The sequence below is a fragment of the Acipenser ruthenus genome, chromosome 22, assembly GCF_902713425.1.
Source record: "Acipenser ruthenus chromosome 22, fAciRut3.2 maternal haplotype, whole genome shotgun sequence".
Taxonomy (NCBI): Eukaryota; Metazoa; Chordata; class Actinopteri; order Acipenseriformes; family Acipenseridae; genus Acipenser; species Acipenser ruthenus.
In genome coordinates this window covers 6,774,131-6,784,860 of record NC_081210.1, presented here as the reverse complement: position 1 = coordinate 6,784,860, position 10,730 = coordinate 6,774,131, and the positions used below count along the sequence as shown (strand labels likewise).

The following is a 10,730-nucleotide window of genomic DNA, read 5'->3' as shown; positions in this document are numbered from 1 at the left end:
TGACTATCCTCTATAGGTTCTCTTGACCTTATCTACTTTCACACTGTACAGCTAGCTCTTCAATGTCATTGAAGTATGCAGCACCTAATTCAGGTTACAGTCAAATTTCAAACACACATACTGTACCTCCCACTCCTCTGGAATACCTAAGTTAGCAAGCTTGGGTTTGCTTGTCAATGACAGTGTACAGTTTACAGCCCTTAATCATTCAACCACACATGGTATGTTGAAAAATGAGCAGTTAATGATATTCTGTTTTCTACCACAAGAGGGCACTCTCCACATTCACTCAATTTGCTCAGTGCTTTCAAAACAAGGGAAGCCACAAAGATGAGTAACATTCCAAAAATCATTTTTAATTCATTCATTTAATAACATTTTATAGGCAATAACATATTTATTTTATAGAAAATAAACATCTCTAAGAAATACTATACACAATTATTTAAGTACATCACATCTTACAATTAAACATAGTCAAATACTTATATACACCATTTAATAATAATAATAATAATAATAATAATAATAATAATAATAATAATAATAATAATAATAATAATAATAATAATAGGGTGCAATATCAGTTCATTTTTTATTTAATTTTAATACATTTCTGTTAAATCTTACACAGTTCTTTAAATTAACCAATTGGAATACCTTGTAATTGGTTTAAATCTGAGTTCTGGCAATGACCTTTGTATAAAGAAAGGAAATAAAAGCTAGGGCTTATCTCAGTTCTGCTCTGAATACAAATCAGGCAGTTATGAATTCACCAGACAGCGAGCGGAGAATATAACGAGAGTATCACTGGAGCTCTGAGCTTGATCTATGAACTGATCCACGGCCAGATCTATTTGTCACAAAGAGAGGCAGCTCCCCAGGATACCTTAGAAACCAATGCTGCTCAGAATGCACAAGGACTGCGCAGCCCACTGTCAATAAGAATCAAGAATCTGTCGCTACCTTGCCTTGGTATAAACAGGGAATCTGCACTTATGAATGGAGTATTTTAAAATATGCAAAATAGCAGACAAGCATGGTCAATAGACAATGTAACTTTGTTTAAATTCTTCAGCATTGCAAACTAATAATATTTACCTTTCAAAAGTGCACATTGGTTTGATACTGGCACTCAGCATCAGTACTGTTTACATTGTTTTTCTTCATAGATATCGTAACTCCAAACGTTAGTATATTTATATTGAATAGATCCCTTGAGAGGCAGGATCAGGGATTTTAGAGCTTTGCCATTTACAGAAGAAAGAGAACTGAAAACTTGCTATAGAGGACATTTTTTCAGTTTTATATTGGGGTTTAGCCAGGACACTGGGGTAACACCCCTGCATTCTTTGAATGTGTGCCATGGGATCTTTAACGTCTACTGAGTAGACAGGACTTTAGTTTAGCGTCTCATCCGAAGGACGGTGAGAAGCTCTGCATCTGTGTTAAATCTGACACAAAGTATCTCTCTGTATATACACCAGCGCCACCTGCTGGACACTTACAGCTGACTTGAAATGCATGTGAAATATAAAATCGATTGATAATTTCACCAGCTCCAAAAGTGTTTCATTTTGATTGTTGTTGATATAGAGACTTCCTGAAAATGTACAGGGATTCCCTACAAAACAACTTCTCCTGGGGTCTGCCTTTCTCTATTCCCACTGCCTTGTTTAAGCTCTGAGCATTGCATGCGTGACGGTATGCGTGCACTGTCTATGAAAAGAATAAGAAATAACAGTATGTGCTGGTATTCTTTTTAAACCAGACCCTAAAAAAAACAAACAGCTTTTAATTTTCTTTGAAGTGTAGCAACAAATAACAGAAAAGGGTCACTCCTTAACAGTCAACAATCCATCAGTACTGGTAAGAGAACAAACTCCTGTGCCACGCAATACTGAAGACGTGAAGCATTTCCCGTGAAAAAGAAGTGAGAGAGAAAAAAGAAATCTGCATTTGTGTAATGAAAATACTGTTGAGTTCACTGTTAACATTGCCTCAGTATTGCTGCAGTGGTGCTACAGGCTGGATTCTGTATAATGAGGGTGTGAAGCATTAAGCTCTAATCCATATCTAGTTGTCTATCCAGGGATGTTCTTTGATGCACTGCATAGAAGGGGATATTCACAAGCCTGGCTGCTTCCCTTTCAGCAGAGCTAACAGGGTTCACACGCCCTAGGAAAAAAAATCAGAAAACAGAGGCAGGATGAGAGACTTTGATGTCTGAAAACAACCCAATTAAAAAGTCTGCATTGGAAACATGGCATGACGTGTGTACGGTACTTTTACAATCCATATCGCTGGCCTCTTCATTATCTTTCTGGCTATTTTCTCCCCTTTCCCTTATTATTATGTTTGTGAAGTAATCCTTTTCAGTGGTGTGCATTTTAAACTCGTCAAACTGATTTCTGATCTGGGTCACCCCTCCTCTTTTCAGAGGGGGATGGTTAAGTGAGTATAATAGCTGCTCACTGCTCCACCAGCACAGGCTGTTCAGATGTTACACTCACATGCTTTAGCAGCACATCTCCTTGAGCCATGGAGTATATGACCCAAATCAAAAAATGACCAGCTTAAAAAATAAAGCAAAAAACTTTGACTACAAAGATTTGAAGAGGAGTGAAATATTATTAACACCAATGAAAAGGTTTATAAAATTCTAGCAAGTATCTCTTTAAGGCACTGCATCGGAGAATTGTCTCTATCAAATACTGCATGGCCCTGTTATGGTCATCAATCTGCTTTGAAAGCTCATATAAATGGATACCCAAGAGCAATTAAAGCTCATTCTTGACACAGACTCTGAATCGAGGGTCAGTGAATAATTCATAAACTGTCAGCAAGTGATCCAAACTGAAGATAAGCAAAGGTGTCATTCACATTCTTCTCCATCTTAAACACACTCATTGGAAATCACAACATGTTTCATAGCGTCGTAATGGCCAAGTCCAGATTAATAATGCCCTGAAAAGGCACAGAAAACAGGCATGCAATTCCTTGATTTCTCTGTTCTTTCTTAGTGCATCGTACAATGAGACAGATTTTTATTATTAGACACAATATAGGATTCACCATTCCCTTTATAAGATCCTTGGAGGAATCTATTTAACCCTTTCAGTCCTGGCCTCCGATTCATGTCCCGTTCTCTTGTACACTAAAGGAGTTCCTTCTTCATTTTGACAAAAATAATTAAGGACTGAAAGGGTTAAAAAACCTGTAATGACACAATTTTGACCACCAGGTGGCACCATATGCAGTTGAAAAATCATATTAATTAAAGGTAAATAAAACTGCAATAGTAGAGAACTAACTAAGTAACTAACAGTACAGTATGTGTGACCTGGGGAACGGTTTTTACATCAGTATCTCAGTAACATCATTTATTAAGACTAAAAGTAAGCTGTGTCCTGTATATAGTATAGTACAGTATACTGAATCATTGAAGTGGTGGGTTGCCATTCATTTTCACAAGCACTGTTTATGAATCCATGGAAACCCATCTGCTGTGCTTTAAATGCTGCACAGGGAGATAGACAATTTTAAGCAGTAGCTTGTTTGTAGCACTGATCCTAGTCAATCAGTCAGTTTGTTTACCATTGCTGAGGGACTGCTTTGTAAAACTGTAGCGTGTACTGGGGGAAGTGTACAAAATGGAAAAAGGCTTAGTGAAACGTCTAACTCATATACATTCTGTTTTGAATCTAATAGTACAACAATGTTAATTATGAAATGTTTGGGTTTCTTAGTTCTGCATTTTAGCACAATCCTTACCTTATGTTTAGGACATTTCAATGAGACATTTTCTTCCCTCAACAAGCAACCTAAAGGATAGATACACAATTAGTGTGATATCTAATATATATATATATATATATATTTGAATTAATAATAATAATAATAATAATAATAATAATAATAATAATAATAATAATTGCTTAATTAAATAAAACAAATTTAATACATTTAAATAAAAAAAAAACATTTTGTATCAATACCCATAACATGCATTGCAAACATTTTCAAGTTGCTAACCCTGTACATCGATTAGATTATTGTTTGCAAAATAAAGCGGAGACACTTCTGTGGAATTACCTATTAGTTATGCATATGATACATCCTCAAGTTGTGTCATCTAAAACTCCCCTATCTAGGAATTATTTTGAATGTAGCCATAGAACAAGGTATTGACAGGGGTGCTTATGCACTCTGCATAAACAGCTCCATCAGTCGGAAAAACTCTTACCCATATCTTTGGCACAGACGTAGTGAAATTTCTGCGTGCATCCCTTCGAACAACAGCCTACTGTAGCCCCAGATTCCTGGCATTTCAAACAGTTCTGAAATAATAAGGAAGAATAATAAATAATTAACAGACGAGACAGAAAGATAATACATGATCACACCATGTTAGTAAAGGGTTTGGAATGTGGAATGAACAGATGTCTAGCGCAATATGATTTACATTTAAAATGATGGAATGGTTTAATTCATAAAAATGTCCCTTTGTGACACTAAAACATATATGTGCAGGTGTTAAACAGCACTAAAACAACTGGAATGTAGGAAAAGTTTTAGATAAACATAAAACAAATTATGATAGGGAGTGAAGTAGAGAAAATAAGTCTAAAGTTAGGGCCAGTAAGAATGATTTCCTGGTTTATCATTGCCAAACCTCAAACAAAGAATATAAAGGGTCATTCAGAAGCCACTAGAAAAATGGGATAAACACATGTATTAATCGATAAATGCACAAGTTACAGATATGGTTCAAACTTGTCCACTGGGTTATTCAAAAGTCACTGGACAAGTGGGCAATGAACAGTACCTGTAGGTTCAATGTTTTATCCATTAATCAACGTGTCCATTCCATTTGTCCACTGACTTCTGATCCTGTATATTACACATCAGGCCAGATTTTTCAAGCAGTTTACTCCAGAAAAAAATAAAAACACATTTCATGACGGGCTCTTAAGTCTTAAGAGCACATAAGTTGTTTTTCAATGAAATAAATAAATATGTTTATAAAATGGGCTTACCGTTTCACTGGCCACCAGCACTGCTTCCTGAAGTCCATACAGTTTGCCCGCGACGAGGAACACGCCATTACTCCATACTACACAGGCCTCATGTACCCAGTGCTCTTTAGACTCTGCCTCCAGCTCCAAACGCTGTGAGACTGGCCCACTGCAGTCCTGTTCTTTCAGGGGGTTTGACTTTGCGTCCACAGCTTTCCTGTTGTACCCCTGAAACTGATGCAGTTTCCGGTACCTGTCCCTGAACTTCGATCGGACACCGCTGTGCTCCCCTGGTAACTTGTCGAAATGCTTGGGCCTTCCAGGGACATCACTACTGCTGCTCTTCTCAGTTTCTGGCTCTGTTGCCTCACTTTGAACAGAGCTACTTATCATTTTGACCCTGTTCTCCCCCAACTCTGTTTTGCACTTAAAAGATTGTGTTTTTCTTGGTATGCTGTCCTCTGGATAGTATGGTCCACAGAGGTCTCCCAGCTCTCTGAAATTTGCAGGCTTTCCACACAGGCAGCAAGTTAGACATCTGTCAATCAGATTCTTGTTCATCAAAGGCCCCTGTTGCATGACAGAAGAGTTTGGTATCACCTTGGCAACTGCTACAGAGTTCTTTATCCTTGGTGAGTTTTTTTTCCTTGTCTGAAGAAGTTGACATGCCTCTTCGGGCCTGTTAACAATAGTACATACAGAAGACAACTCTTTTGACTTGTCAATGCGAATATAAGGACAGAATTGAAGTTGTTTGTATTCGTCTTTCTGAGGTTTGTATGATACATTCTTTAATCGGATCTCAGGCTCATCTTCTACTATTGGAGCACGTCGTTTTTTATGTCGGTTCTTGAGCCTGCATCCATTCTTCCTGGTCTTAACTGCATTTAAATGCTTCCTATTCTTTCTGATTGGCCCTGTTTCTTTAATAGTCTTTTGATTTTGCCTGCTCTTGTTACCTAAATATTTCACCTGTTTCTTTTTCGGATGAGATAACCTTTGATTGACCCTCTTACATTTGCTTGTTTCTACGGTAACTGGTGTGGGTGTTGACAGTTCTGTTTCCGGGGGAGGTAATGCAAGCAAAGGGGTTGAAGAATGCTGGTCTGCCACAACGTTGTCTTCGGGAACCGTTGACCCAATACATTTTCTCCTTCTCCTCCGTTGTTTCATGTGCATTTCGTGATTGTTTTTGATTGCCCTTTGTTTAGCTAGCCTTGGTCCAACAACTAAATTAGCTTCTGTTTCAAAGGCTGAGGCATTTTGGCTCCTACTTTCACAGATCTTGCCAAGTGACAGTTTCCTTCTTTTCGAAGGAGGGACTTTGACAAAGCTTTCTTCTAGTTCCACAATCACATTCTGTGAGTCTGCATCATCCCTTGGTTTGAGCTGCTGTGCTTGCTTTATTTGCTCATTCTCTTCACAACTCTGCAATGCACCCATTAGATTAGCCACTGTAGTTTCTGTGTAAGTGCTAGGGGCATTCTTCTTGGAGCCTGGAGATGTGATCTTCTGCACCATGGCTTCATATTTAAGGCCCCTGCCTTTCCTTGGGGGTAGATATTTAGTCTTAGCAGGGTACTGAGCCTGAATGCAAGGGGCATCACTTGTGACTTTGAGAGGCGATTCTTTGGTAAGGTAACTGTTTAAAGAGATTTTGAAATGGGCTCCCCTCCGAGATTTCTTTTTGGGAGTTTTTGCCACCACCTCTTTGTTATTTAATGGGGCCGGGAATGCCTCACCTTTCCCCTTTTTCACACCTCTGTGTCGTTTCACAGGGATGGGTGAGCAGCCGCTGGACTTCCTCTTACGGACGGATAACAGATTCTCGGCTGGTTTTTCAGTTTTGTTTTTTATTCTGTACATCACTTTTCGATGGGAGTCATCTGTGTTCTGTTTAGAGCTTGCTTGTGCCTGACCTTTCAGAAAGACAGCCTTCTGCTTAGGTGGTGTTTTAAGCTTTCTAGGCAGGAAATTGGGCATTCTTTTTTCTTTGACTTTTTCTTTCAGTGGCTTCTCTTGCTTTTGTTTTCTTGACCTCAATAACATTGGGCGTTGCTCTTTTAGTAGTGGCAATATACTTTGGGTGACATCCTGGCCTTCCCCATTTGGGCAGCTCTCACTAAAAATCATCTTGCCCTTCATGCAACCTTCATTAGACTTTAGGCCTTTGTGTTTCAAGCATTTGATTTTGGAAAGCATGTCCGTAGGGTGACAAAGAAGGTCTTTTGAGGAAGCTGTCTTAGGGAGGCTAGTGGCTGATTGTCTTTTTATATGCACAGAAGCCTTGGGGGCACCCAGGGCTGTGAAAGATCGAGTACACATCCTTGATGGCGGGTTCTCTGCAAAACGTTTGGGTGTCTGACTAGGCAGATTGTTGCTAGTTGCTTCTGTCTGGTCTGCTGAAGATGTACTTTTACTAGATGACATATTGATCGCTTGTGGAGCCGTTGGCAGCCCCTCTCCTACCAGACTAGAAAGCCTCCTAATTCTAACACTTGTGTGCATTAATCTTCCCGGTTGGTTGGTTTTCTCTTCATCATGTTTTCTGTTTAATTCATTGAGCTTTGCTGGTGGACTGAGTGACTCTGATTCGAAGGATTCCGACACTTCATCTAGACAGTCAGTTCCAAGTTCTATTTCTTCATCCCATTTTTTTGAAGAGGGAGGGGTATCAGCCCATGATGGGGCAGAGTGAATCACTGACTGAGCAGCTAAGAGAGGTATGTCATGGGCAAGCATTATGCTGTCATCTAGATCACTGTTGTCACTTGTCTGGGACAGTGTCGTTCCATTGGGGGTCGCTAAAACTGGATGCTTAGGTGAGACATCGCATATTACTGATCTCCTTTCAGTGCTAGAAAAGACTGCCTCTTGGACAGTTGACTGTAGAAACTGTTCTTTAGGTTCTGGGATCTGGTTTCCCCTGTCCTGGTCTTCTTCTGGACTACTGGATTCTGCAGACTCCTGCGTCCATACCTGGTGCTTGAATGTCTCTTCAGGGGATAGTGAACTATGTTTCTCATTTATCACAGCAGGTTTACTTGATGCTGACAACTGGACAGAGCACTGCTCAATGTATATCTCCTGGTTCTCCTTCTCAGCTGCTGAAAGCTTTTCTTCAAATACTTCGACTCCGGAATTAAAGTGGGAATAATTGGAGACTTCCTCTTTCATGGTTAAATATTGATCTTGTACAAGGTCATCGCTCCAACTGAATTGCACAGCTTTACCTGCAGTGTTTAAATCTGTAGTAAACTCTGTATTATACATTTCAGCCTCCACATCAGAGCCTGCAGCTGTCCCGCAGTGAAACTCGGCAGGGCTTGAGGGCTTCCCACAGTCTTCCCTCTCATCTGTCACATACTGGATTTCCATATCCTGATATATTTTCTGCTCCATACTGTTGGAGTAGCTTTTGCTTATTAACGCTTTGCTTAATTTATGAAAGAACGCTGGGTATTTCTCTTCCTCTAGCCAGCCTCCTTGGTCTAACGCACAGATGTCACCCTTCTCATCATCTGTGACTAGCGGCTCCTTTATTTCTTCCTTTTCTGTTTTTGTCTTATCAGGCCAAGCTGACTCTTCGAAGTTTTCCTTGATAATGGCAGCAGGGGAGTTCTCTTGTTTCAGAGGACTGGAGGCAGACTGGCTCGTTGGAGACTTCTCATTGCCTAGGTTCTTCTTCAGTAAGGTTGTAAACTTCTCTCCTGGTTCACCACTCTGGAGACTGTGCAGAGAGTCGTCGGATTTGGTCGACATGTCGTCAGGTGAAGTCACAGAGCATGAAGCTACAGTTTCGAGGATAACATGTGAGTTGTTTGTTGCCCGGGCTGGACATCTGCTTTGACTGCTCATGTAATAGATCCTATCAAGTTGATCTTCAGAACTGCTTGAGTATTCTCCCTCTTGCATATCTGTGTGGACTGACTGAGGTGTGCTGAAAGGTTCGGACGCTGGTGTGGCTAGCTGTGCCTCAGACCCATCCTCCAGAGCTCTCAGCTGACCTTTATAGTCCTCTGTTTTTTTAGGGGCGCGTTTGACACCTTTCTTGTTGGAGATGAGAGCTTCGGAAAGCAGAAGGTGTTGGACATTATTAGAAATGTTCTCGACTTGAGAAGTCAGTGCATTGAGGCTCCAAAGGCTGGGGTTGGAGAGAAGCTTCTCTGAAAACCTGTCCTTGAGAGATCCTGCATAACTGGTGGGTTGAGGGTTGAGATTGGAAGAGTGTGTGTGAGAGGGCATCAAAAGACTCTGGTCTCTGATGCTAGTGGATGACGAAGCCCCTGTAGTGATGGGTGGCTGGTTGTACTGGAAGGTCTCTGGATTGACCATTAAGGGAGAAGGTGTGGAACTGTAGGAGGGAGATCTCCCAACCGATCTAGCTGGGGAGTGGCTTGAACTCGGGCTGCAGTTTTGGTAGTACTGCTCGGGAGACCTCACAGAGATGTCTGTCAGGCAGTAGTTCTGTTGGGGGTTATAATGTTGGTACTTTGAAAGGTTGTCCTGGGTATTGGGCATTCCTTGCAGGGGAGCTTGCTGTTCATAGCCAACTCTTGCAGGAGTCGAGTGATAGCTATAATTAGTCTGGGCTCTGTAGCCACCTTGTTTGATAGTGCTACTCCCAAGTTGCCTGTTGTATTGGGAATTGGAAGGCATGGCGTAGGTTTTGTAGCAATGGCTAGTTTGGTTGCATTTGTCCACCACGGTGTAGGAAGGAGTTGAGGAGGAGAGCGATTGGGAGTGCTGAGGAAAGTGGAGGGAGCCTTGTGAGTACGTCATAGCGGAGGTGGAGGTGTCTTGTTGGACTTTTTGCTGGTGATGGGTGGTATAAACTGGGGGGTTCTGCTGGGTAGAATGGGAGCACTGGCTCCTGGATATAGGGTGTAAGTTCTGCTCAAGGTACTGACCTCCACTGGTAGGAGACTCCAGTCTTCCTATGAGCTCCTGCTCATACTGGGGTAAATGTGATGAATCTTCCCACTTTTGCTGCAGGTGTCCCTCGCTTACGTACTGGGCTGAATACGCATTGCTGGGGTAGGTGCTGTAGCCAGTCAAGGACGAGCTGTTTTGCAGATGCTGGGTTGGGATTTTTGCTCCTTTGTATTGCTTATCTGCTCCTGTGCTGTTGCTGTAGCCAGGGTAGACTTGCTGGCTGTAACAGTCCTTCGCTGCTGCAACAGCATGCGCCTCATAGCCCTGTCTCGTCTGGCTCTGATGATGCCTGTAATTCTCAAGGCGTGATAATTCATGTGCCTCCTGCTGGTAGCACTGCTGGTTGCCATGGAAACCACTCCTTTCTCTGAAGGACTGCATGACTCCAACTCCAGCTTCTACAAACAAAACAGAATTCAGGATTACTTCCAGCCCAGCATGTTTACATTTACTGTGATTTTTTTTCTTTATTATTAAAGGGCTGATGTGGAACTGATTCTTGTTGTTTTCATGCTCAGTATTTACTCTCAGAAGGTTACGTATATTCTCAGTTTATTAAAGAATATACAGTACTCGATTAATTGCAGAGCTACTAGGAAATTCATTGTCAGCTTTTCACTCAGTTTTTTATTTTGACAATAGCCAAGGTCATATGCTAAATGCAAGCTTTGGTAAGACCTGAAGTACATAAGCTTAATATGACAACGGGTTTCAATTTAAGAATACAAATGATGGTACAGAGCTGTTGTTAAGAAGCAGAAAACACAGAAACCATAT

General features: G+C 41.0%; 1 protein-coding gene across 1 annotated transcript in view; it reads right to left on the bottom strand.

The window, feature by feature from the left end:
* Positions 1 to 359: 359 nt before the first annotated feature.
* LOC117431116 (retinoic acid-induced protein 1) overlaps positions 360 to 10,730 on the bottom strand; it is a 31,365-nt gene continuing 20,994 nt past the window's right edge. Inside the window, exons 2-5 of the mRNA XM_034051755.3 lie at positions 5,040 to 10,351; positions 4,247 to 4,340; positions 3,775 to 3,824; positions 360 to 2,178 (exon numbers count right to left, since the gene is read on the bottom strand). Coding sequence (XP_033907646.2) covers positions 2,170 to 2,178; positions 3,775 to 3,824; positions 4,247 to 4,340; positions 5,040 to 10,334 — 5,448 coding nt within the window. The 5' untranslated portion in view covers positions 10,335 to 10,351 and the 3' untranslated portion in view covers positions 360 to 2,169. The remainder of the gene's footprint in view (positions 2,179 to 3,774; positions 3,825 to 4,246; positions 4,341 to 5,039; positions 10,352 to 10,730) is intronic.